This window comes from Mustela lutreola, chromosome 7, assembly GCF_030435805.1.
Source record: "Mustela lutreola isolate mMusLut2 chromosome 7, mMusLut2.pri, whole genome shotgun sequence".
Lineage (NCBI taxonomy): Eukaryota > Metazoa > Chordata > Mammalia > Carnivora > Mustelidae > Mustela > Mustela lutreola.
In genome coordinates this window covers 61,024,442-61,051,894 of record NC_081296.1, presented here as the reverse complement: position 1 = coordinate 61,051,894, position 27,453 = coordinate 61,024,442, and the positions used below count along the sequence as shown (strand labels likewise).

The 27,453-nt window shown below is 39.6% G+C and overlaps 1 protein-coding gene across 6 annotated transcripts in view; it reads right to left on the bottom strand.

The window, feature by feature from the left end:
• FMN1 (formin 1) overlaps positions 1–27,453 on the bottom strand; it is a 406,869-nt gene that overhangs the window by 225,765 nt on the left and 153,651 nt on the right. For all 6 annotated transcript variants that reach the window (XM_059181092.1, XM_059181089.1, XM_059181087.1 and 3 more), the window contains one exon: positions 1,073–1,134. In XM_059181092.1, coding sequence (XP_059037075.1) covers positions 1,073–1,134 — 62 coding nt within the window. The remainder of the gene's footprint in view (positions 1–1,072; positions 1,135–27,453) is intronic.

The following is a 27,453-nucleotide window of genomic DNA, read 5'->3' as shown; positions in this document are numbered from 1 at the left end:
ACACCAAGTTTTACTTAAATTTCGCTCTTGTCCTCTAAGGTATGGGTCAAACCAGTCATCAGTAAACTAGAATAAGTGCCCAATTCAATATTTAGTTATTTGAAATGAAAATTCTACAGCTTCCTGTCATAGGCACTGTAAGCAAAGACCAAACATTAAGGGAACGACAGTTAGATAATGGGAGGAAGTAAATAATCCCTTAGTCTTTCTGGGATCAAGTCAGCAATTTCCAAGCAGTCCTTGGGGATAGAGAATAAATGGTTCAGCACAACTCTGCGTTCCCACGAGGGCCACTTCCCTAAGTGCCTTGATCTGCCTGACATCATATTGCAGGGATGTCCTGAGATGGATGGATACAAATACATGAATGGGAGTAAGCCAAACAAAAGAGTTTGCAGTGTGCATAGGAAAAAATGGGTTTTTAAGGACTTCTTACAAAGAGTCAAAGTCTAAATACTCTTATCTTATTTCCTGCTTTTCAAACAAAACTAATATTTTTCTCCAAGCATAACGTTTTCCCAGGCAAATGCACTTGCATTTCTTTTTTATTTTAATTTTTTATTTTTTATAAACATATATTTTTATCCCCAGGGGTACAGGTCTGTGAATCACCAGGTTTACACACTTCACAGCACTCACCAAAGCACATAACCTCCCCAATGTCCATAATCCCACCCCCTTCTCCCAATCCCCCTCCCCCCAGTAACCCTCAGTTTGTTTTGTGAGATTAAGAGTCACTTATGGTTTGTCTCCCTCCCAATCCCATCTTGTTTCATTTATTCTTCTCCTACCCACTTAAGCCCCCATGTTGCATCACCACTTCCTCATATCAGGGAGATCATATGATAGTTGTCTTTCTCTGCTTGCATTTCTTAAAAGTAGGAATGGAATTATATGGAAAATGGAGTTCCAGTCTTCCCTCCCCAGGATAAATGCAATGCCTGCTGAGAGCTACCAGCTGCAAATGCTGTCTAAGTAAATATGGCAACAAAAGGGGAATATTTACTTTGGCACATGAGAAAACGAAGTAGCAGTCTCACACAACCGGTTCAGTAGAATCAAAGAGATATACCTGTAGGTTTTCAATTTCTTCTTTGTGTTCCCTCTTCAAGTGTAAAATAGCAGCTTGGTATTCTGTAAGATCACAAAAGAAGCCAGTTACAAAGAAGCACAAAATTATGCACAAAATTCAAGTGAGCATCTCCAAGATGCCAGAGTCCCTCCTACAAGTAAACTAAGTCAATAAACGCCAGTTTGACATTAAACTGACAAGAGATGTTGGAAATTGGGCCAAGAGAGGACAAGTAGCTCAGGATAGAAGGGAAATTTCCTTCCATTCAGCAAACCCTGAATTATGAGAGGTGCCAAATTAAGCAGAGAGGATAGGGTTAAAAAAAAAAAAAAGCATGATGAGGGTTCCAGATAAAGACTGGGTCAGGTGTTTGTCTTTAAGGAGGAGTTGGAAGCACAAGCAGCACTGAGAACAAATACAGACGTGTTAAGAGCAGACACACAGGAAATCAAACTTTGTATGTGAGATCAGAGAACTCTATTTTTAACTGCTTAAAAAAAAAAAAAAAAAGAAAAAAGAAAAATCTCCATTTGAATACTAGGCTAAGCAAGCACCCAGGGCTGATTTTAATCTTTAGATCACTTCAGAAAGTCAAGACCATTTGTCATTTGGATGAGATAATCTAGGGTGAGGAGGTTGAAAGGAGGACAAAAATAAATTTCGGATCCAATTTGAGCCTGAGTCTAATAATGTTTATTCCAACAAAAAGTCCCAAGTGTACACAGGAACTCCAGCCAACAACTAAAACTACCAGCCCGCTGGCTAAACATGAAGCAGCTCAGACAGCTTCATTTCCAGCAGGACGACTAAGTATGTGAGGTCACAGAACTATCCAGACTGGTGGACCACAAAGCAAAATGCTATGGAAAAACATTTTTGTGGGATAAGTTGTTTTCTTAACAATGTGTTTGGGGTTGTGAGTATGAGCACTAAAGAAACAGATGTCATTTAAAAAATACATGAAAGGACAGACTATTTCTTCAAGTGGTTATCAGAAATCAGGCATGAAAACTCAGATGTCGATTCAAAACTGGATGAAGGAAATCTTTGGTAAAGCCACAACAGGACAGGAGTGTTGTTGTTACTATAAAGGGTCACACTGCTGCTCTTATGGGGAATGTGTTACAGTGAGCTGGTAATCTGACAGCAAGTTCTGTGAATTTTACATCCAAACCATATCTTGACTCGAACCACTTCTCACCACCCCACACTCAGGAAACATCACTATGGTCCAAGCCACCGCAGTCTGCTCCTTGACCTCTGCAATAACCTAGAAAGGTCACCTGCCTTGACGCTTAACACCACCACCATACCCATTCTTCTAACAGCAGTCTGAATTATCCAGTAAAGGCATAAGCCAGAGTATGTCTCAGCCTGAGCTTTCCAATGCACTTAGGGTGAAATCCCAACACTTGCTGCAGCCCAAATTATCCTTCACAACCTGGCTCCTACATGCCTCTCTCTGTCTTTGCCTCTGGCACTCTGGCTTCCCTGCTACTCCTTGAACTTGTCAAGTCTTTTTCTACCTCAAAATCTTTACTAATATTGGAGACAATGATATGGATTGTATTTACTGAGCATTTATTACGTATCAGGCATTATTTAAGTACTTCAAATGTATTGACTCATTTTTCCTCCCCCAATAACCCTATCATGTAGGTACATTACCCCCTTAATGATGAACATGTTGATGCATAAAGAAGCTAAGCAGCTTTCTTATTTAAGAAAGACAAATAAATTGCAGAACTAGAAAACAAACGTAATTCAAGAGTGAAGGCATAAACAAGTTGTGGTATATCTATAGAATGGAATACTACTCAGCAATACTAAGGAATTCTTATAGATACATATGTGAACATAAATCAATCTCAAAGACACACAGAGTGAAAAAGTCTCAGAAGTCTAACTATTGTTTAATTCCATTTATATGACATTCAGAAAAAGACAAAACCATAGGGATAAAAACAGATCAGAGTAGCAGTGGCCAGAGGTTGGGCAGGGGGGGCGGGGGCTGCTAGTATTTGACTACAAAGCGGCAGCACACAGGAATTTTGGGGTGATGTAATCTTTCTCTATCCTGATAACTGTGGTAGTTCATGAATTCGCACACAAGTTAAAATTCATGGAACTGTGCACCAAAAAGAAAAGATTAATTTTACAGTAAGTTAATTTTTTAAAAAATCTACATAAAATATTTTACTTTTAAATGTTTTCCTCAGGAAATTCAGCCTAACTCAAGAACACCTGTTACTACTATTTCTATTCATTATTTTCCTAAGGGTACTAGTGGATGCAATGGGATAAGAAAAAAGAAAACATGGGTGTATACACACAATTATATATAAGAATAAAGGAAAAAATTAAGCTATTGTTCACTAATAACATGTATTTAGAAAAATCCAAAAGACTGACTGCAAAAACATATTCAAATTAACATATGTGTTAGTGAAGTTGCTGGATATAAAATCAGTATATAAAAATCATGATAGGGGCGCCGGGGTGGCTCAGTGGGTTAAAGCCTCTGCCTTCAGCTCAGGTCATGATCTCAGGGTCCTGGGATCCAGCCCCGCATCGGGCTCTCTGCTCAGCAGGGAGCCTGCCTCCCCCTCTCTCTCTGCCTGCCTCTCTGCCTACTTGTGATTTCTGTCTGTCAAATAAATAGATTTAACAAAAAAAAAAAAAAAATCATGATACTAGCCACAGTTTCAAAAAGAAACCTTAACATTCACAGTACCCCCAAAACATAAAGTACTTAGAAAAACCTTGTAAAATTTTAAGACCTCATGAGAAAAACAGAAACTTTATGTTGAACTGTAATACCAAGAAAGAGACAAAGAGAGTAAGCCACGTTTTTGATAGGACTCAATATTGTAAAGATGTTAATTTTCCCAAGTTGATCTATTGATTCGGTGCAATCCTCTTAAACATTTCTAAGGGTTTAGGGGTTTCTTTTGAATAAGGAGTTCATTCCAAAATATATATTGAAGCACAGATGTGCAAAAAGCCAATAAGAGCCAAGAAACATGAAAACATAAAGATAACTTGCCTTACCATTTAATAAGAATTAATTTTCATTATCAAAACATAATTAAAATAGAAGAGTGCTGAAAGAGGGATAACAGATAACAGAATAAAGTGTCCAGAAAGACATGGTGAATTCATGGTCACTTTAGAGGACAGAAGTATCATGGAAGATCTTTGTTTATACCAAGAATGGTTTTTCTAATAATTACTGATTGGGAAATGTGGATATGTATATGGAAAAATGAAAACTGGATCCCAATTGTATACCAGACAATAACCTATTTTAAGTGGATTAAAAGCTAAATTGAAAAAGCAAAACTACAAATGCTTAATATGACAATACAGCATAATATATATTTTTTTTATTTTCAGCATAACAGAATTCATTGTTTTTGTACCACCCCCAGGGCTCCATGCAGTACGTGCCCTCCTTAATACCTGCCACCTGGCTCCCCCAACCTCCCACCTCCCGCCCCTTCAAAACCTCAGGTTGTTTTTCAGAGTCCACAGTCTCTCATGGTTCACCTCCCCTTCCAATTTCCCTCAACTCCCTTCTCCTCTCCATCTCCCTATGTCCTCCATGTTATTTGTTATGCTCCACAAATAAGTGAAACCATATAGTACTTGACTCTCTGCTTGACTTATTTCACCCAGCATAATCTCTTCCAGTCCCGTCCATGTTGCTACAAAAGTTGGGTATTCATCCTTTCTGATGGAGGCATAATACTCCATAGTGAATAGGGACCACATCTTCCTTATCCATTCGTCCGTTGAAGGGCATCTTGGATCTTTCCACAGTTTGGCGACTGTGGCCATTCCTGCTATAAACATTGGGGTACAGACGGCCTTTCTTTTCATTATATCTGTATCTTTGGGGTAAATACTCAGTAGTGCAATTGCAGGGTCATAGGGAAACTCTATTTTTAATTTCTTGAGGAATCTCCAAACTGTTCTCCAAAGTGGCTGCATCAACTTGCATTCCCCACCAACAGTGGAAGAGGGTTCCTCTTTCTCCACATCTTCTCCAACACACGTTGTTTCCTGTCTTGCTAATTTTCGCCATTCTAACTGGTGTAAGGTGGTATCTCAATGTGGTTTTAATTTGAATCTCCTTGATGGCTAGCGATGATGAACATTTTTTCATGTGTCTGATGACCATTTTTAGGCACTCTAAAAAGGCAACATGCAAGTCAATTATATCCAAAGGTGCTCATTCTCATCAGTAATCAGGAGTACTGAAAGTCTGACAAAACTGAGTGCTAATGAAGCTGCAGAGAAGTGGTGTGCTCAAAAAACTGTGACAGGAGTACAAACTGGTACAATCACTTTGAAAAGTGTTCGGCATTTTTCTAATAAAGTTGAAGCTACTCATACCTCCCTATGCAACAATCCTTATCCTGGCTCTGCACAAGTGGGAAAAAATGACAAAAGGAAAGCAAATAATAGTAACAAAAGTCAGGATAATGGTGGGATCCAGGAGAAGACAAAGTGAGTTGGGTTATGACTGAGCAAGGTGACATCCTATGAGTGTTCAATGAAAAATTCTTTAACTTCTATGTGTCTTATGTCATTTTCTTTCTGTATACCTAACATTAAAATGTAAGAAAAAAAGAATTATCAAAAATCAATTCCGGGGCGCCTGGGTGGCTCAGTGGGTTAAAGCCTCTGCCTTCAGCTCAGGTCATGATCCCAAGGTCCTGAGATCGAGCCCCACATCGGGCTCTCTGCTCAGTGGGGAGTCTGCTTCCTCCTCTCTCTCTGCCTACTTGTGATCTCTGTCTGTCAAATAAATAAATAAATCTTTAAAAAAAAAAATCAATTCCACACCTTTACAAAGCATGCAAATTATAGCTAAACCAACCTTCTTACAAAACGGATGATCCTTGGAAATAACACCTACATTCTAAATAGAAATTACACATAGGGGAAAATAAAAAGAAATTACACATAGGCTATATTTTGAGATGATTCATTTTGTGTAAATTGTACCTGTAAGGGTGTGACAGATAGAGTTATGACTAATTTACAGATTGATGAAGGGAGACCATGGGAAAGCTAACACCCAGCAAATCATGATTCATCTCTTCTTCAAATATTTTTGCCCATGGTCCCAGTGTAACAAAGACACATCCCCATTACTGAGAAGGATGACAAGATGGAATCTGCAGGCAATGTGTAGAAGGGAGAAGTTAATGCCTTCACTGGTGGAAGGTCACAAGAGAATGCTAAGAAATATTAAGGTTACAGAACAGTGGGTCTAAGCTAGGTTGGTGGCTTCCAAGTATGTCTTGTTACTGGCAGTCCCCTCCTTCCATGTGTTCTAAGCTTGCAAATGCAAGAGGAGAGCCCTGTCTCATGGACAGGGGCCTCAATTCAAGACCAAGGATGCTTTTATTTGTTAAAAAGAGAATTTCACCCTGGTATTCAGGAGCTCTGGGAATAATGTGTGAAAAGGAGAAATCAAGACTTTGAGTATCAGGGCTTGAAAAGGGCAGACCAATGTGAAGCTACATCAGTCAGCCCCAGTGGAAATTAACAAACAAATTCAATTAGTCTAGCCCCCAGAAAAGAAACTTAAGAATATATCTTAAGAAAATTACATATTGGGGGATTCCTGGGTGGCTCAGTCAGTTAAGCATCTGCCTTCGGTTATAGGTCATGATCCCAGCGTTCTGGGATCAAGTCCCATATTGGGCTCCTTGTTTGCGGGGAGGTTGCTTCTCCCTCTGCCTCTGCCTGCCCCTCTGCCTGTCTGTGCTCTCTCTCTCCCTGACAAAAAAATTACATATTAGGGCACCTGGGTGTCTCAGCCAGTTAAGTCACTGTCTTTTGCTCAGGTCATGACCCCAGGGTCTTAGCATCAAGCCCCTGCATTGAGCCCCTGCTCAGCAGGGAGTCTGCTTCTCCCTCTCTCTGCCTGCCACTTTGCCTGCTCTCTCTCTTTCTCTCTCTCTCCAATAAAGAAGTAAAATCTTTAAAAAAAAAAAAAAAAGAAAGAAAGAAAGAAAGAAAAGAACATATTCTAAGAAAAGACAAATAAAAAAACAATCCTGACTGGCAAGATTCAACATTTTGGGAGAAATATGTAAGAACCTTCCCCCCCTAAAAATAAAACTCTTTCTAGTAAAGTACTTAATCTAATTGGTACATACCCTTTTTGTAGTACAAATTTTCCCTTTTTTCCTATCAGCTCACAACAACAAAACAGCCTTTCTGCCAGGTATCATTAGAGCCTTGTATCTTCTGATTGAAGCATTGAAGTTGATCTCACTAACAGGGGGAGGCATGTAGTACCAGAGCCACAGTTCATACTGACTCGGTTTCTCTTAATTATACATGGAGTGCTATGTCTCAGGAACTGTTCTAAGCACGTTACAGAGATTAACATGTGCCCTCCTCACATCATACCCACAAGGTGCATGTGGTATCACCCCAAGGTCCACTTTACAGGTAAGGAAACCGAGGTACACAGGCTGAACAACTTTCCCCGGAACACAGGCTGGTTAAGTGCCAACAAATTCACTCGGGCCCAAAGAGCTTGTGATTTTTACCCTGTAGAGTTCATCGCTTGTTTGCTGCTGCTGTTCTTATGCTTGGGTAAGTTTCGGGTATAACTGGAACTCCAAGTTCCTAGGCACTTAAAAGTTGCTGGCTTCACCCAATCACTAGAATCACTAGCAAACTCGGTACCTCTTTTCTATAACTCCTTAAAGGGGTCCGGGGTATTATTAATCCCAGGGAGATTCCACGAGCCTGGGATTAACATGAAGAGGATGAGCGACAATGGCTGGTCCCATCAAGCTCTGTGACTATGATTCATCTATTTTCTCTATGCGGACTTCCAGAACAAAGTCAGCCGTTTGTGGTTGTATCTGGTTTTCATTTATACTGTCTCACACACATATCTAAGCCCCTCCCCTACACACACACACACACACACACACACATACCCCAGCAGATATGGATTACGCACACAGTTGGGGAATAGAGAATTCCTGATTTCCCTAACGGATGAAAACCATGGCTCTCTCCCAGTATGTGGATTCTAATCTGTACTGCCTTTGCCCCTCATTGGCTTTACTCATTTCTTCACATTGCTTCACACAGGTTTAGCTCATACCTTCAATCTTAAAGGCAAGGGATCCTTCCTCTGAGTTAAACTTGGGAGAACGCCCAGTCAGTATTTCCAAAGCTTTGCAGGCACACCAGTGAGGTCTTTTTTTTTTTTTTTTTTTTTTTGGTTATAGACAGCTGGACTTTATTTTAACAGTTGAATATTTATTTTAATGTATATTAGGAAAAAAAAAATCAAACTAGCACATAAAACCCATGACCTCATGAGTATCACTGTTGTAAGATAGGGTTGGTCAAAGTTTAGTCCCTGAAACTAAAGAACACCTGGAACTTCTTAGAAATGCTAATTCTCAGGGTCACTCCAGACTTAAGAAGAAACTTGAAGGATGCTTTAATAAGGCTCCCAAGTGATTATGACACACTCTAAAGTTTGAGAACCAGTGCCTTTGAAGATAAGGTCAATTTATTAATGCAAAAAGCCCTATACAACCCCCCAAAATTTAAAAAATTTTAAATAGTAAGAATGTATAAATATATGCTCCAGATCATGGAGCTGGTACATAAGCGATGTCATTTGGGAAAACACTCATTACTAACAGATGAATATACATTCAAACAAAGTTACAAATGCAGAAAATGTGTCCCACTAATATCTAACATTAATGAAATGGTGCTGGTCATAGAAGGCAAAAATTTACTTCAATGCCTAAGAATAAAATCAAATTTGGGCTCTCATATATATTTTTTTTAAGATTTATTTTATTTTTTCCAGAGAGAAAAAGAGATAGCACACAAGTGGTAGGAGGGGCAGAGGGACAGGGAATCTCTCTCAGACTCCACACTGAGCACAGTCTGATGTGGGGCTTGATCTCATGACCCTGAGATCAGAATCTGAGCTGAAATCAAGAGTCGGACGCTTAACCGACTGAGCCACCCAGGTGCTCCTGAGCTCTTATATTTAGCATGATTATGAGGGCAAAGTGTACAGGCTGCTCTTGGTACCCAGTAGGTCCTCTAGATCAGATTCCTCACCAAGTACCTATTAACAATGTAGTTTGGGGAAGGGAGGCTGCTTTGATATCCATTAAAAAATGAGGAAGATTTAAAGTCAGTGAAGTCCAGAGAAAAAGTGGGGTATGATCAAAGTCAACAGCTGCCAGCATGTCCATCACCAGAAATGTCAATACAATACCTCCTTATCGGTGGGCCTTCAACAATCACCATACAAGTGCAGGAGCCCAACTATTTCTTGATGTGTGACTGCTGCTAACACCTCTCCCTCTTCCGCTCTGTCCCACATCTGGACAATTTAAATACAAAGCCTTTGACACTAAGTAGGACATTGGAACCCCTTGAGCCACTGCCCGCAAGCAGGGACCCTCAGCCCAACATTATCCCATTAACACCATCAAACCCCAAGTCAGTCTCCTTCCTCTCCTCTTTCAAGGCATTTTCCAGGCAGCTTCAGAGACCTATCCTGCTCTCCCCAGAAGTCTCATTATTTTAGTAAATAAACCTTCTCATACCCTCTTTTGTGTGTGGTGTATCTATGTAGTCATTAATCTTAGTGTCTGAATCTAATTTGGATAGAGACCCATCCTGTCTCTTCAAAAAAGATGCTTGTGTGTCTCAGTCGGTTATGCATCTGCCTTTGGTTCAGGTCATGATCTCACGGTCCTGGGTTTGAGCCCCATGTCAGACTCCGTGTTCCGTGAGGAGTCTGCTTCTGCTTTTGCCCCTCCCTTCCACTTGTGTCCTCTCTCTCTCAAATAAGTAATTAAGTAAAATCTTTAAGCAAAACAAAAAGGATGAAGCCATATAGAAGTTATGTGAAGATCAGTGAACATATAGCTATTATTTTGTTCTACAGGTGTATAAAAAGAAAAGGACTGGTTTCCATTATCAGAAAAATTACATGATTAGAAATCCCATGAGTTTAGGACTTTATCTTTCAGTCTCTCTCCTTGGTTAAAAATATTTAGGATTTTCTCAGGCAGAAACATAAAAATGCCAATATTAAAAGATGGGGAAAATATTCCAACTCTCTAAGCCTACCAGTTTCTCGCTAAACTTAGTAGCTCTTTCATTCATGTGTTTACTATCTTCACAAGGCAGGCTACGTACTAGGCAGTGGGTATGAGAAAATGAACATCACGCATTTCCACCCTGAAGGGCTTCTCAAGGTGCACCTCTTTGAAATGTCTTAGAAGCTTCCTGCACTTACACTTAAGGATTAACACATTACACTTTTGTTTTCTTAAAAAAAAATTGACGTCCTTCAATTATCTTGTATGGGGGCGCCTGGGTGGCTCAGTGGGTTAAAGCCTCTGCCTTCGGCTTGGGTAATGGTTCCAGGGTCTTGGGATCAAGCCCCACATGGGGCTCTTTGCTCAGCGGGGGGACCTGCTCACTCTTCTCTCTCTCTCTCTGCCTACTTGTGATCTCTGTTTGTCAAATAAATAAATAAATAAATAAATAAATAAATAAATAGATGATTTTGTATGGAGCTGTCAAAGGCTGGATGGAACACTGCTCAGCAAATATTCATTCACTTCCACCCCCTCCCCTTCTGCTTGGGGTACACAAGTACCTCCTAGGACTTTTGGTTTTGGCTGGTGCAATGCAAACAGACATGACATAAGGGATTTAAATTTGCTTGTGCTCAGTTTGGCTTGCCTCCTTCACAGAAGAAGAATGTATCGTAGGCAGCCACTGGTCAGTCAGACTTGGTCCCCCAGGGCAGCCCTATACACTAGCCATGATCAGCAGCCAAGTCCAGTCTGTGCACACTGTGAGAGAGCCCAGCTGGCATCAGCTGAACCACGAATGACCTTGGCGACTTCGCAAATAAATGCTTGTTACTGAAAACTACTAGATTTGAAGTATGGTCTGTTACAAGGCATTACTGTAGTAACAGCCGATAAATATGCGAAGTTTCCAGCCAAGCCTACTATGTGGAGATTCATACCATTTTAGAGGTTTTAAATAACGGAGATGGAGTCTCTCTCACCAATATAGACAGAAAAGGGCTTAGGGAAGAGGACAAATTGAAGGTGGGGGGCGGAGATGATCAAGGTACGTATCCCCTTTAATATTCAGCAACTGAGTTTTTATGTCCTGAGGTAATGGCATAAAATAGGTACAAAGGTCAGCGAATTCATGGCTATGTGTCTTTGACTTTACCCCAATGCCCAAGGTAAATATTCAGGACCAGGCCCTATGTGACAAACAGCCTACCAGGGGGACAACATCCATTCAATCAAATTCTAGCTGCCGGTGCTAGATAACTAGCCTTTTCATGGTCACCCTTATTTTCCATCCTGTTAAAGGGGAAATGCTAAACAGTTTAGAACTCCAGGAACACAAGCTCCCTAAGACGTAGGCTTCCCTTTCCATCCGTGGAGCCTATAAAAGCCAAGAAACATTATCTTCCTCAGAGGCATGCCCTTGTCAGAATAAAATTTAGGTTATGGCTCAAAGTACTCCATGACTGCCATTAGGTGGCAGTCACGATACTTCATATCTAAACTTGAAACTTGGCTACCAGAGACCCAGTAACACCTGAAGGGTTGCATAGGGATGGGGAGGTGGGGAGAGAGGAGGGTGGGCCAGACTTATGAAATGAACACTTTTCTTTACTATGAAAGATGGACTCGTGTGGATGTGGTAACGATAAGAGACAAATTGGAACAACTTAGGGATATTTCCAACTTCGTTTCGAAAAAGTGAAGTGACCCAATAGACCTCCAGTTGTTACAGGTTCACATTTTTTTACTCCCTCCTAAACTTGCTTACTAATGAAATCTAAAATATAAAGTAAGAAAGTTTAGAAGTCACCAGCAAGAAGCAAAAGAGAATAACATTCTGCAGAAACAGAAATGGGACAGAAGAGTCAAGCCGTGCTTTGGACCCAAAGCTCTGGGCCAGCTGTGCCCCAGTTCCAGCCTGGAGTTAAGTTTCTGCCAAGGAACCAGGGTTGGGGGTGGGTGGGTGGTGCTGAAAGGGCCCCCTGTGGGGCAGAAAACCAGGGCTAGGCTTGCTGCTACGAAAAAAGGAAAAAGGAGAGGGGTGTCTAGGTGGTAATGCTGGTTACATGTCTTACTCCTGGTTTCTGCTTGGGTGCTGATCTCAGGGTACTGAGTTGGAGTCCCACTTCAGGCTCCAGGCTCAGCATGGAGTCTGCTTGGGATTCTCTCTTTTCTTCTCCCTCTGGCCCTCCTCACTATGCTCGGGCCCTCTCTCAAGTAAATAAATCTTTAAGGAAAAAAAGAAAGGAAAGGAAAAGAAAGGAAAAAAAGAGTGGAGGGGTTCCCAGATAAAGGGAATAAGTAAGAAGTTGCTGCCAACTGCTGTCTGGGGACCTGAACTAGAGGATACAGACAGGGATTAAGACCGAACTCCAAACCCAGCCCACTCCTGTCCCCAGTGAAGAGATATGCAACATCCATATCACCCCTTGGACACAGAACCCCAAATACCATTGGTAAGTACGCCCAGCTTCCGATCTTGGGACTTGCAAGGACCAGGTGAGACTGACTGCAAAATAGACAAGTGTAAAGGGAGAGGGAAGACTTTTCTTCTTCTTCTTCTTCTTCTTCTTCTCCTTCTTCTTTTTTTCTTTTAAAACAAGATCAAGACCCTTCAAACCAAGCCGCCAGTACATGTGAAGAAGGTTAAATGTCATCATAGGCAACAAGACCAAATTTTGGCATGTGAAATCACACAAAACAAATTTTAAATATTAAACATTTTACAAGTATTCTAATCATGTTGAGAATCTTCACCAAGATAAATAATGACTATTATAAACAGTGACAGCCATGGCACACTATTAAAAAAAAAAGAATATAAATAACTAAAGAATTTATAAATATTATACATGTAAAGTATACTCATGGAGATTAAAAGTTTTAAAAGCTGGATAAACTGTCATAGTGGAGGAAATAATTTGTGAATAAAAGATAACACTGAATAACTAAAAATGCAGCATGGAACAAGACAAGGATGATTTAAAAAAGTCAAAATTGAGGAATTCTGGCATTGGTACAGAGACAACAAAATAGACCATATAAAATAGGAAATAAAGCCTATAAATAGAGCCACTCAAATATGGAAACTGGATGTGTGATTGGAGGGCATACTGAAACTTGTGGGGAAAGGATAGATTACTTCTAAATTAAAATATAAGAAGTGTTCATACTTTAAACCATACACAAGAATCAGTTCCAGTGGATTAAAAATCTAAATGTGAAAAGCATAAGAGAAAAAAAACCTTGGAAGAAACTTAGAGTATCTTTATGAAATTGGGATTCAGAAAAAAAATTTCTTTAGAAGAGGAAAACACATTTTAAAAATTTGGTTGTATTAAAGTCAATAGAAAGCAATAAGCTATATATATATATATATATATATATATATATATATATATATATATATGACATTTACAAAGCATATGACTGATAAAAGATTGGCATCCAGGACAAACAAGTGCCAGACAGAACTAAGAAGAGATGCAACCAATTCAAAAAAAAAAAAAAAAAAAGCAAATGGACAGTAAATTCATGGAAGAGGAGCTCCAATAACTCATTCATTATTTGCTAATAAACAAGATAAACTCACTTGTCTTCCAGACAATGCAAATTAAAACTACAGTGGGAAACTATGTCACACACATCAGATTTGGAATTGTTAAAAAGTCTGCAAATACTAACTCCTGGTGAGAATGAAGAATGAGAATTCCACACATTGTTGATGGGCATATTAATTGCCACAGTCACTCTAAAGATCATTTTGTCAATATTAAATTTACAGGTATACATCAATAAAACCAAAAATTCTACCTTGAGTTCACCCCTGGCCAAGCATTCACATATGAGCACAAGCGTTAAAAAGAACATTTACAAAAGCATTGTTCCTAAACCACGAAAAATGGGAAAAATTAAATTTCTATAAACAATACAGATGAGCAAATATTGAGTGATGTATTCAAAGTGATACTGTGTAGACATTAAGATGAATGAACTAGAGCTATACATACTGACACAGGTTATCTAACAAATAATTCTGAGAGGAAAAGTTACCAAAAAATACACATGGTAGGATGCCATTTTTATAGACACTTAACCATTTTATATTTTATATATTGTCTAGGGATTTTATACAAGTACACAGGGTTAATAAACAATTTCACCTAAGGGGATGGTAAAGGGCATACAAAATGCTTCAAATGCATTTGTAATGTTTTATCTCTTAAGCTACATATAATAATGGCCTTGAAAAGGGAAGCCTGGGTGGCTGAGTCTGCTAAGCATCTGCCTTTGGGTCAGGTCATGATCCCAGGGTCCTGGGACAGATTTCCAATGGGCCCCCTGCATCTCCCTCTCCTCCCTGCTCATGCCCTCTGTAGCTCTCTCTGTCTCTCTCTCAAATAAATAAATAAAATCTTTAAAAAATAGTCATGACCTTGAATGCAACTAACATTTAAATATATAAAATATATAAAGCAAAACCTTAAAAAATATAAAGTAAAAACTGACAGAACTAAGTAAAATAGGAGATAAGTAATATCCCCCTATCACAAATTGATAAATAAAACAAATAGAAACACAAACTGATACCATTAAAAGCCCTGATTATATATAATGCAGAACCCAACAAATCAACGATATGCATCCTTTTTAGGCAGATATATTTGCAAAAATTGGTGATTCATACTGAAAATGTCTTTAAAAATGTCTAAGTAATGCTATCATACAGACCATGTTTCCTTTCTATAATGCAATTAAAAACAAAAAAGGATACACTAAAAATAAACTCAAAAATTAGCAAAGCTAGTTCAGTAATTTGTGAAAAGAAATCATGCAACTACGCAAAGTTTATTCTAAGGTTGCAAGAGTTATATATCTGAAAATTTATCAGTAATATCTACCACAATATACTAAAGGAGAAAAACCATATCTCAAAATCTCAAAACAATACAGAATGACACAGTGACATATCTTAATAAAGCTCAACATTCATTCTTTATTTTAAAAGGAAAAAAACAACAACTCTTCATTAATTTAGAATATAAGGGAATCAGATTCATGATATCTATCAAGAATTTTTGGCAAACTTCAAATATAATAATGAAAACTTCCAGAAGCAAGATTAAGAAGGCCTATTGTCACCCTTATTTCCCTACATTATGCTAGAGGTCGGGGACAAGGAAGAAAGAAATGGGATGTAAGAATTAGAAGGGAAGAGACAAAACTGGTATAATTTACAGTAATTATCAAAATTTAGCTACACATTGCCTGGGAACACACAAATATACCAAATTGTGAACGGCATCTCCTATAGTTCTGTGTTGTAATGGCCCCCATACCAACACTGGGAAAGTAGCTATCTCTAGGAGAATAAGCCAGTAAACTGGGTTAAGGAGGACTATAAAAGGGGCCTCAACACTTGTGGTTTTTTGGGTTTTTTTTTTACATTATATTTTTTTCAGTGTTCCAAGATTCATTGTTTATGCACCACACCCAGTGCTCCAAGCAAGATGTGCCCTCCACAATACCCACCACCAGGCTCACCCATCTCCCCACCCCACGCTTCCTCTCTCATTCCGATTTACCCCAACTCACTTTTCCTTTCCTTCTCCTAATGTCTTCCATGTTATTCCTCATGCTCCACAAGTAAGTGAAACATAACTGACTTTCTCTGCTTGACTTATTTCACTCAGTATAATCTCCTCCAGTCCTGTCCATGTTGATGCAAAAGCTGGGTATTCATCCTTTGTGATGGCTGAGTAATAATCCATAGTGTATGTGGACCACATCTTCTTTATCCATTCATCTGTCGAAGGGTATCTTGGCTCTTTCCACAGTTTGGCAATTGTGGCCATTGTTCCTTGAACACTGGGGTACAAATGGCCCTTCTTTTCACTACATCTGTATCTTTATGGTAAATAACCAGGAGTGCAATTGCAGGGTCATGGGGAAGCTCTATTTTTAATTTCTTGAGGAATCTCCACACTGTTCTCTAAAGTGGCTGCACCAACTTGCATTCCCACCAACAGTGGAGGAGGATTCCCCTTTCTCTACATCCTCTCCAACACTTGTTGTTTACTGTCTTGTTAATTTTGGCCATTCTAACTGGTGTAAGGTAGTATCTCAGTGTGGTTTTGATTTGAATTTCCCTGATAACTAATGATGATGAACATTTTTTTCATGTGTCTGTTAGCCATTTGTATGTCTTCTTTGAAGAAGTGTCTGTTCATGTCTTCTGCCTATTTTTTGACATAATTATCTGTTTTTTGGGTTCTACGCTGGCTTTTAAAAGTTTGAAGAAATTATGGCAAAATTTGTAGATACATGTTTAGATGGTATACAAATATATACTTTTTTGTATTTTTCTATTAGTTTGAATGATTCAGGGTTCAGGATTGTCTTCTATAAATGATAGTGGCTATCTCCAAAATTTCACAGTATACTCTATGTGCACATAAGGCTAGTTTAAGCTTTATAGTCAGGAAGAAATATTGCCTCCCCTAAAGAACTGAATACACAAAGAACTAGTAAAAGGAAACACACACACACACACACACACACACACTTCCTTTCTTTCTCTCTCTCTCTCTCTCTCTCTGTCTCTCTTTCTCCCTCTCCAGGTGGCACATATAAGCATTTGTTGACTTGATGGAAAACTTTGGGAGAACTTCCAGCTTGTGTCTCCACTCAACTGACAGAGCCCTTTATTTAAAGCCAACAAAACGAACCTCAAGAGAGGGAGGTGAAGGTCAGTCTCTGGAGAGGCAGGTGAAAGCCAGCCAGCTTTAACTTGATTGAGAGTGGAATTTTCTAGTAAACCAGGCCAGACAAGTATCCAGGGGGCCAGGCTACCTGCCCAGGTTTCTAAGGGAGACCGGGCACTTGCGTCTCCCAAATGGTGGAAAAGTACTCAAATACATCACACTGCACCTGCCACAGGGCTTACTGCCTGGAAGGGTCTTAACTCACATCTCTTCTACCATTCAGAATTTGAGCACTGATGTGTGTGTGTGTGGGTGGATGGGGGGTGTTCTTTTCAAAGCCTACATCTCTCAGTCCTAACACCAAAGATGGGAAAACCTATCAGACATACAGGAGAACAGCAGAGTAAGAGTTTGGGCTGGACAGCTCAGTCGCAGCTTCTCTGCAGGAATATGGTGACAGGCAAGGTCACATCAAGGAGACCCAGCCCAGGAAAACTAGAGAGTGCTCTGGTCCTCCATCCAGCCCCACCTCCATGGAGTTGCCAAATTTAGAAATTAAAAATACAGGATACTCAGATGTGAACTTCAGATAAACAACAGATAGCTTTTCTAAGGATCTCATGTAACATTTAAGACCTATTTATACTAAGTAATTATTCACTGTTTTTCTGAAGTTCACATTTAGCTGGACAACCTATATTTTACCTGGAGACCCTACTTGAGGATTTCTAAGCACTCTTAATGGGAACTGTTTTCAAAAGGCCAGGAATATTTAACTATTGGGAGAATGTGTGTGCGCAGGAGTGCAAACTGGCAAGCCAGCCTTGTCAACAGCCAGAAACACTGGCTCTAGGAATTTCTGTTTAGTGTGTCTTTATTTAAAGATCTTCTGGGTATTGTTTTAGTTTCGCAATGTTAGTTTTAGTTTTGTTTTCCCCCAAGTAATCTTATCTTTTCAGATAATTTTTCACCAAAAGTTTGATGAAGTCGATTATCATGTTTTCAAAGAACAGAAGAACAAAAAATAACATACTAATTAAAACACAGACAAGATATATACACAGAAATACACACATCAGCCACTTTCTCTTCTTCCAGAGACTTCGGAATACCCCTGACAACAGCCATATGAAGAGAAGCTGACACTGATTCACAGGCAAGATATAGTCACTACCCAAAGGTTGTAACACACCTTGGAAAATCAGTCACATGTAGCTGACTGCCTCTGATCTTGCTGCATTGTTACTAAAGTAAAAATCAGCAAAGATAAACAGGAGATACAACTGGCTCACTTGGAAATGCCAAGTCATCGGCCAACCAACTTAATAGGCCAATCAACTTAATCCCCTTACTCAGTGCTTCTCAGCTGGGGCTACGTAATAGAATCACCTAGCATGTAGGTGGCTTAAAGACTACTTATGCATGGATCCCAGCCCAGAGACAGATTTAATTGGTATGAGATGCATGTTGGACACTAGGATTAACAGCACTCCAAGTGATTCTAACATACAGCCAAGCTCAAGAACCATAGCATTTGTGAGTTTATACCCAAACAATGATGTCTGGCAAGGCTAGAAAGTGACACATATTTCTAGACTGTAAAAAGTATGCTCTTCCATTGGCTGCTACCTCTAAGCTCTCCTCTATCCAAGCTAATGAGGCCATGAAAGCTAACTCTGCTTTGAGCCACAAGCTATTATACTGGTTTGCTCTTTTCTGCGCTGTAGTTCCCCTGAAATTCTAGCATCCAGAAACAACGTTCAAATGCTGGGAATACAGAGATGGAATAGCAGATGGGGAAAAAATAAGCATAAAAAAGGCAAGATCTTTTAGGCAATCCCATTTAATTGGTAAATCCCAATGTAACCTGCCAGATTATTATTTAGAAATGTGCCAGCAAGGCAGCATGAGAAGATATCAGCTCATTTCATAGCAATGCTTAGCTCCGTCTGGCAGCAAAGCTCCCTGGGTTGCAATGCCAACACACCTTTACCCACCCTTAAAGTAGGACTTAGTCAGGAAACACATCTTTCTTCCCCAAAGCCCCACACTGAGATTGAAGGCCAAGTCTTTTTTTTTTTTTTAAGATTTTTGTTTATTTATTTGTTTATTGAGAGAGCACTCACATGCCTGCACATGCAGGCCTCCCGGCAGGGGGAGGAGCAGAGGGGAAGGGAGAGGGAGGGGGAAAGACTCTCTAGCAGACTCATGCTGAGCATGGACCCTTACCGGGCTCATGTCATGACCTTGAGATCACGAACCCAGCCAAAACCAAGAGTCAGAGGCTGAGCCAACTGAACCACCCAGGCATCGCAACGCCAAGTCCTGACTAACTTTTACAGAAATAAGACACTCCTTGAGTTTCTCTTCCTTCCTCTCACTAAAACGATAGGTCAAACCATAAGAAGTAATTTTCACAAATTCAAAAATAATAATAGAGAAAAAGGATAAATTTACCATCACAAAAGGTAACACGACTTCCTAGCTTTTATGACAAGTGAGAATTTTCATGATTTACCTAATGAAATGAAATGACATCGTCAGAAGTCATCTGTTTTGCAAATTAAAGCTAATTTTAAGACCTACAAAATTTGAATCATTAAAATCACAGAACCTTAAAGATAGACTCTTAGAAGTCACTTAAGCTAGCCCCCCTCCCTCAAAGTACATAGGAAGAAACTAATAACCAAATAAAATGACTCACTGTATAGCATAGAGAATCTCAATCAGCAGACAAAAACACATTTTATGATTGAGGGAGGAACAAAAAAGTCACATCGCTATGCAGGAGAACACAGGTTTCCTGACTTTTTTTTTTTTTTTTTTAAAGATTTTTATTTATTTCTTTATTTATTTGAGAGAGAGAGCAAGAGTGCATAAGCAGGGGACGGGGAGGGGGGCAGTGGGCAGAGGGAGAAGCTGGCTCCCCACCAAGCAAGAAACCCGATGGGGGGTTCGATCCCAGGACCGCAAGATCATAACCCTAGTCAAAGGCAGATGCTTAACCGACTGAGCCACCCAGGACCCCCTTTCCTGACTACTTCTAATATCTTTCTACCATACGTTGAAGCCTAATTATGACTTGGAAATGAGGTCAAACATTCAGAATAAAGGCAGAGGAAAAGAACCAGAGGTTATGAAGGAGGTGGAAAATATTTGCAGCAGCAGCAGCTACTGTGAAGAGAAGAGCACAGACCAGGAACTCGTATCAGAGCTTCTGGACATCATGGAGGTCCTGCTTGTCATCAGAGACCACAGTCAAAGTAGCAGAGCCTGGACAGTCAGTCAGTTGTATCCTTTCTTCCAATAGCTTCTGCAGTCCAAGTAGAGGTAGGAAGAAACAAATATGTGAATCTCTCCAGGGCCAGGGTTTAGTCAGATGGGTGCTATTAAAGGTGATAGGTAAAAGAATCAAGGACATCACCAAGAATGTGATAGAAAGGAGAGAATTTCAATGCCCTAAGAAGGAAGTGAAGGCAGGAGAGGTTGACATACATGAAGAAAGATGTTTGGAGTCAAGCCCATGAGCAAAAGAAGGGATCTGTGTTTCTGGAGATCTGAGGGGAAAGCTGGAATGACAGAAGGTAGTAGACAAAAATGGAGATGTTATAATTCAGTTTCAAAATTAAATCTCTCTTGAGGAAAAATAAGGTCTAGGATATGGAGCATAGCTGACTACGGTGGCAAAGAATCCCAATGGAAGGGAGGGGAGGCCAGGATTTGAAAAGGGTTGTCCGCATGGTCATGAAAGGAAAGTAGAGGGTATGACCCGGGAGGTCGAGGGATGAGCATTATAAGAAAAGCAACCTTAAAAGTCATATGATAATATCCCTGGAGCCTCAAAGGACTAAAAGACCACGTGACTCTTTATGGGTTGATATTCTGAGTTAATTGAATTTTTGTTTTGCTTTTAAGAGCTCTCACAGTACAAGGATAAGGACCTTGTGATACCCTTATTATGGGTTTAGTGGAATCATTTGGATCTGGTTGTGATTATAAAACCAAATAAATGACTTATATAGCATTTTTTATTACCAAACCATGTTTAATGATTTACTAATACACGTATTTCCTCAAATACAAGACTCCTATCAATTCTAAGATTCATCAATATTTATACACCACTAAGAAAGAAGAAAATGCTACTAATAGTAATTGTAAAGTGTCATCAACTGTAAAATACATCATAATTTCAGAACTGGAAAATGCATATTATACATTAGGTGAAATACATTTTTAACCCACTTAATCTTCATAAAAGTTTTATGTGGGAGATTCTGTTATTACCCCCATATTAGAGATAAAGAAACCAAGATACAGTTTAAGTTACTTGCCTGTGTTCATAGGAATACAGCCAGGATTTGAACCCAGAAAGCCTGGTGATAGAATCCACTATTAACCCTAGCCCAGCTCAAGAGATACTCATTGAAAAGGACAAAAAATACCATGATACACCAACCTAAGCTCTCTGCCATCACTACCAGAAGGAGCCAACATTATAGAGTATCTGTTGCTGGTACAGCCTGAGGACATGGACTTCCTCAGAGAGGAGTCACATTGCACAGAGCAGATCTGACTCAGACCCGATTCTCTCCAGGAGATTCACCCTAATTAGTGGCTTCCTGAAATCCGTTGCCAATGTCACCAACTAAACAGCACCAACTCATTCTCATACATCCACAGGTTTTCTCCCTGGGGCCATGACTGTATTCACTACTCTTCAGCAACACTGATTCTTCCCCTCTTCCAATTATCATGTGCTTCATTTCATGAAGGTGATTCCTAGAGCCACATTCATGGCTATTTCTAATAGAGAAGCCACAGCAGAACAAGCAGCCACATGCACCCAGCCATCCAGCCTCTGTCTGCTCCATCCCCTTTGGCTCTCACAAGCAGTAAGCTGGAGGCCAGGCTTGTGAATCCATGCATTCCCTTTATAGCTCACTGCCCTAGTTGCTGTGGGAACAGATGCATAGAAATCCAAAGTCAGAGTTGCTGTTTCCAGGTCTTATAAACATCCTACCAAGTGTTCAAACTTGCTGGAAATCAAAGAAATATTAAAAGCTCAAGATACCATTTTTGTCTCTCACTTGAAAAATGCTTTTAAATCATTAAACCTGATGTCTGAAAAGCAATAAATAGAATCATGAAGTATTGATCTCACCACTATCAACAAAAAAATTACTGCTGCTAGAACTATTGTATCAACATTTACTGATGATCTTCTATGAACTAGGCGGTGTGCTAAGCATTTTCTTTTTCCAATCCTTAGAGGTAGTACGATATTCCATTTTGTAGGACAAGGAAGGTTACTGGTTAAGAAAGAGAAATGGGTACTACTTTGGGGGAGGTCAACCTAGCAATAGGCATCACTGTGATTGAGAAAACACACTGTAGATCTAGAAGGCCTGGGTGGAATTCTAGCTCTGCTACTCAAAAGTAGTGGGACCTGGGTCAAATTATTTCACCTTTGTGTCTTTATTTCCTTATTTGTAAAAAATTCCCCTTTGACAGGTTTTCACGAAGATAAGAGTTAATGTTTGCACAGTGCTTAGCACAGTGCCTGGCACATAGGAATATATTTTAGCTGTTATTATATTATTTCATCTTTACTCTTAACTGCTAACTTTCCATTCTGCTTCACTGGCAAAACTGAAGCCAATACAAGAATTTCCACATCCTTCCACCTAGCAGCATGGATACCCACAATCTCTGCCCTTGTATCTATTACTCAAGAGAAGTTTCCACACTCCTATCAGAGCCAGCCTCTCTGCTAGTACATTAGACCTCTACCCTACTTACATGCTTAGAGATGGCTCCAGCAACTCTTTCCTCATCCTATATCAAAGCTCCCCTTTCGACTGGAACTCTTTCTTTGGCCTGCAAAAATGCTATTATTATTCTCATCCTAATTAAGACAAAATGAAATCTTTCTTGTAATCCCATGTGCCCTATCAGCTACTACGCCAATTGTGTTTCTTTTGCAACAAAACTTCTCAAAAAATTGCCTATATACTGTCTCCAATTGTCATTTTCTCTTTAAGCCACTTCAATTTAGACTTTTGCTCCCTCCCCTGCCAATAACCTCCAATATCCTCTATGTTTCTAAATTCAGTGGCCAATTCTCATTCCTTTCTTTACTTGCTCTACCATTTGGCACATTCCTTCTCTCTTTGATATATTTTTTTTCCACTTAGCATGCAAGATTCCAGGATCTTCTGGTTTTTCTGCTACCTCACTAGACACCCCCTCTCAGTTTACTTTGCTGATTCTTCCTCTTGGTTTCAATCTCTTCCTGTTGGAGTTCCCCAGGGTCACTCCTAGTTCCCCTTTTCCATCTACACTCAGCATCTCATTCAACCTGAGTTTTAAATACCAACTTTTACACGTGCAAATGACTCCCAATATATATCTACAGCTTCTCCCCAGTTTCATACTCCTATCAAAATGTCTGCTAACACTTCCTTGTGCATGCCAGCGAACACCTCAAGGTTAACATCAGAAACAATGCCAAAAACACAAAATTTAAAAAAAAAAAAAAACAAAAACAAAAACAACCCTAACACTTGATCTTCCCTCTACTATCCTGTCTTCTCCCCCAGCATGATAAGTGGATGCTTCCATTGCTCAAGTCAAAAACCCTGACATCATCCCTGACTGTTCTTCCTCACATCCAATCTATTGGTAAATCCTGATGGTTTCATCCCAAAATAAAGCCAGAATTCCATTACTTTTTATTGCCTCCACTGTTGACCACCATAGTCCAAGCTACCATCTCCTGAGCAAGTATAATCTCTTGTCTGAATCACCATGATAACCCAGTAACTGGTCCCCTGGGTTTACCTGCCACTTCACTCCTGTCTTAGTCTGGAGTTGAACACAGCAGCCAGAGTGAGCTTTTGCAAACCACAAGGTTAATCACATCCTGCTCTGCTCAACCAGCTCCCCATTCCCCAGCACAGAGGCCAGGGTCCATCAATGTCCTGCTCTGGCCAACAGAGTTGCACATAAGGGATACTTTATCTTTTTGTGTGTGTGCCATGGACCTCTTTGGCAGCTGGCAAAGTCTATGGGCCCTTTTTCAGAACAATACTTTTTAATGTGTAAAGTAAAATACAATCAATTACAAAGGAAACCAACTCCATTGTCAATATATTTTTAAGTGTAACACGATAACAAATTACTCTTTTATTAGTACATTAAATAATAAGATCGAGTGGTAGGCCTAATTACCAACATAATTTTGATGTGATGTGGTGATGAACAAAACCATATTTTAAGACATCCACGACAGCTATAATGTAATGTGCTACTACCTGTGATTTCTACTGCTGACAAGGTCATAGGTTCTATTGAGTTATACAGGTTTTTCACCTACGTTCACGATGAAAAGGAATGTTCAATTACATTTAGATGTTATAATTAAAGATAAAAATGAAATGCTTTTCTCATGCAAGCTCATAAACCCCTGAATTCTATCCCGGGTCCCTTAGAGGTCCTTACACCCCAGGCTAGAAAGCTTTTCTTCCAGCTGGTGGCTTAACCGCTCTAGTTACACATACCACATCATACCCATCCTGTACTTAAGAGTCCTCACACTGGCCCTTCCTTCTCCAGCATTCTCTCTTTCCCTTGCCTTGTATCTTTGCTCAAACAAGTGTCTTCCCAATGAGTCCCGCCCTAACCATTCTAACTAAAATTGTAACCAACACTCCACCACAGTCCTGGTGCTCCCTATCTGGCTTTTCTTTCCCACAGCATTTATCACCATCGAATATACTACATAATGTATCCACCATAGTTCTTTATTCTCTGTATTCACTACTATTCCAACCCCCTACCCCCATGCAAGTTCTTTGAAGGCAGGAACTTTTCTGTTTTGACTCAACTGATGTACTTCAGATGCCTAAAACATGACAGGTGTGTAGGAAGTTCAAGTAATACCAGGGAACAATTTTATCTGAAATGCATACATGTCTTTGAGTGTCTACCATGTTAAATACTTCACAACTTAAAAACACAATGTTAAGAGATTTTATCCATTCATTATTGCTATAGATCCCCTATTAATTTCTTTCCATTCATTCCAAAGTGAATCTCCATTTCTTAGAAATATTCCTTTATTTATCTTTAAAAGAGACAGGATCCTGTGAGCGGACGCGTCTGTCAGTTTAATAGCACAAAAATATTGGTTCTGGAGCCTATTGCCAGGGTTCAAGTACCGGCTCCTCTCTTCACTAGTTTTGTAAAGCCCAAGAAAAGTATGTAACTTTTATAAGCCACAGTGTTCCCCTCAGTAAAGTAAGAATTATCTACTTCACAGTTCTATAATGAGCATTAAAATTTAATTATTTAATCCATGTATAGCATTTAGTTCACTTCTATATGTCTTGGCCGATGTAAAAAGTTCATTATTGTTATTATCAGTAAGATACAGAAATTCCCTCTTCCATTTGTACCATTCATGAGTGCCTAATATGCCCTCTCTCAGAGAGGATAATTTAGAAAAGACTTCTACACTGTCAAGGCAATAGAAGCATGCTTATATTTAGGACTGATTTGGAATTTAGGAAACAAAAGAAAATCCACCCCTTTAAGACAACGAAAGCATTTTGCTCTATTTCCTTCTGTTCTTTGTTCTATATATCTTATCAGGGTTGTAACCATTCACATCTATTTTTTTTAAATGACTTTGACCTTTGCAGTAATTGATTTATTTAATTTCTGATCCATAGTAAAGTTAAGAAATAAAGTAAGACAGAAACTACACTTCTTTCTTGCTGACCTCCCATAGACCAATCTTAGAGTTCTGGAAGATTGGCTCATACCCTAGACACAGAAGATGTGGACGGTTCTCCAGGGACAGCACAACAGGGCAGAATCTCTGTTCCTGGTAGAGACAGTCACCTTCCCGCTCTCCTTCAGACACCCCACAGCTGATCTGAACGTGAGTGAGCTTCCTCTCAGCGTCTATAAAGACCAGCTCACTCCACAGGTGCAGGGGTAGCTGGGGAGGGGAGCAAGCTCTCTGAGCAGGCTCAGACGTGAGGGAAGTGTCCTTTGTAACCTTGTCTCCAGTTATGGCCACTAAAGCCAGGCAGTAAGCCATGGGGAAAGGATCTCTGCCATGCCCTCGGGAAAGACAAACACTGCTGACACGTTTTGTAGAAATGAACCTGCCACTTTCACTTGGCATTCAGAACTAAATAAATGTCAGCTATTATCATGTATATTATCATTCCTGGATCAGGTCCCATATTCTACAGTTTTAACTTGCTCACAGGTGATTTCCTTTTTTTTTTTTTAAAGATTTTATTTATTTATTTATTTGACAGACAGAGATCACAAGTAGCAGAGAGTCAGGCAGAGAGAGAGAGGAGGAAGCAGGCTCCCCACTGAGCAGAGAGCCCCGATGCAGGGCTCAATCCCAGGACTCTGAGATCATGACCTGAGCTGAAGGCAGCGGCTTAACCCACTGAGCCACCAAGGTGCCCCTCACAGGTGATTTCTGATGCAGTATTTTTCAAAGTGTAAATGAGAGCGCTCTTCAAACTCTTTTGCACAAGCCAATACTTGGCAACCTACACCCCCTCCAGCCCCCTCTACTCACCGCCCCCATTCACCTCCCACTTCCCCATCTCCCCTGTGGGACCTGTGTAATTTTCTCCAGGAAGCCCCCAACTGTCTTAAAGTTAATCCCTTGCACGAGGGGAAAACAACCTTAACTTGACAATGGCAAAGACCTCCAGTATCCTGTAGGTCCTCTCTAACATCCAAAAGTTCTTTTGAAAACATCCCTTTTCCCCTACCCCCAACTCCCAAATATATCAACAGCAGCCCCTCACAACCCTGGGACAGCACTCTTTCTGCTTACAGGTCCTGTTCCTGTGCTTTAATAAAACCACCATTTTGTACCAAAGACGTCTCAAGAATTCTTTCTTGGTTGTCAGCTCTGGACCTCACCCAACCAAACCTCACCTATATTCTAAAACTACATCACACCTACTACAATTTTCCCAAAATAGTAATATACCCATACATTTTGTAATTGAAATCTAAAATTTTTCGTTGTAAATTTAAACAGTTACATAGGACAGATTCTGGGGAGTTTGTCACTATTGATATCTTAAAAATAAAGTCATTACACTTTTAATGTAGCTAATGGAATGTAATAACACCATGATTTGCCACTCAGCATTATCTATTTAAAAAGGCTGTGAACAAACTGCTTTTCACATGCAGAAATTTTATATAGTTTCTTTTAATCCTTTCAAATATTTCAATTTCTTTTGTTCCAAGAATTCATCCCAAAATTATACAGTTTTATGTTTAAATGCCTATCATTTTCCACCTTCATAATGTCCATGGAATACAAACATAAAAATAATTTGATTTTTAAAAATTTTCTGGGATCACAAGAATTTTAATTCCAAGTTTACTACTCGGCTGAGTTATCAAAATTTTTTATTAATTCCCAGTACATGAAAACTGATTCATGTGATTATTAAACATCAAACTTTAATTGGAAATGTATCCCTTGATAGAATGAACA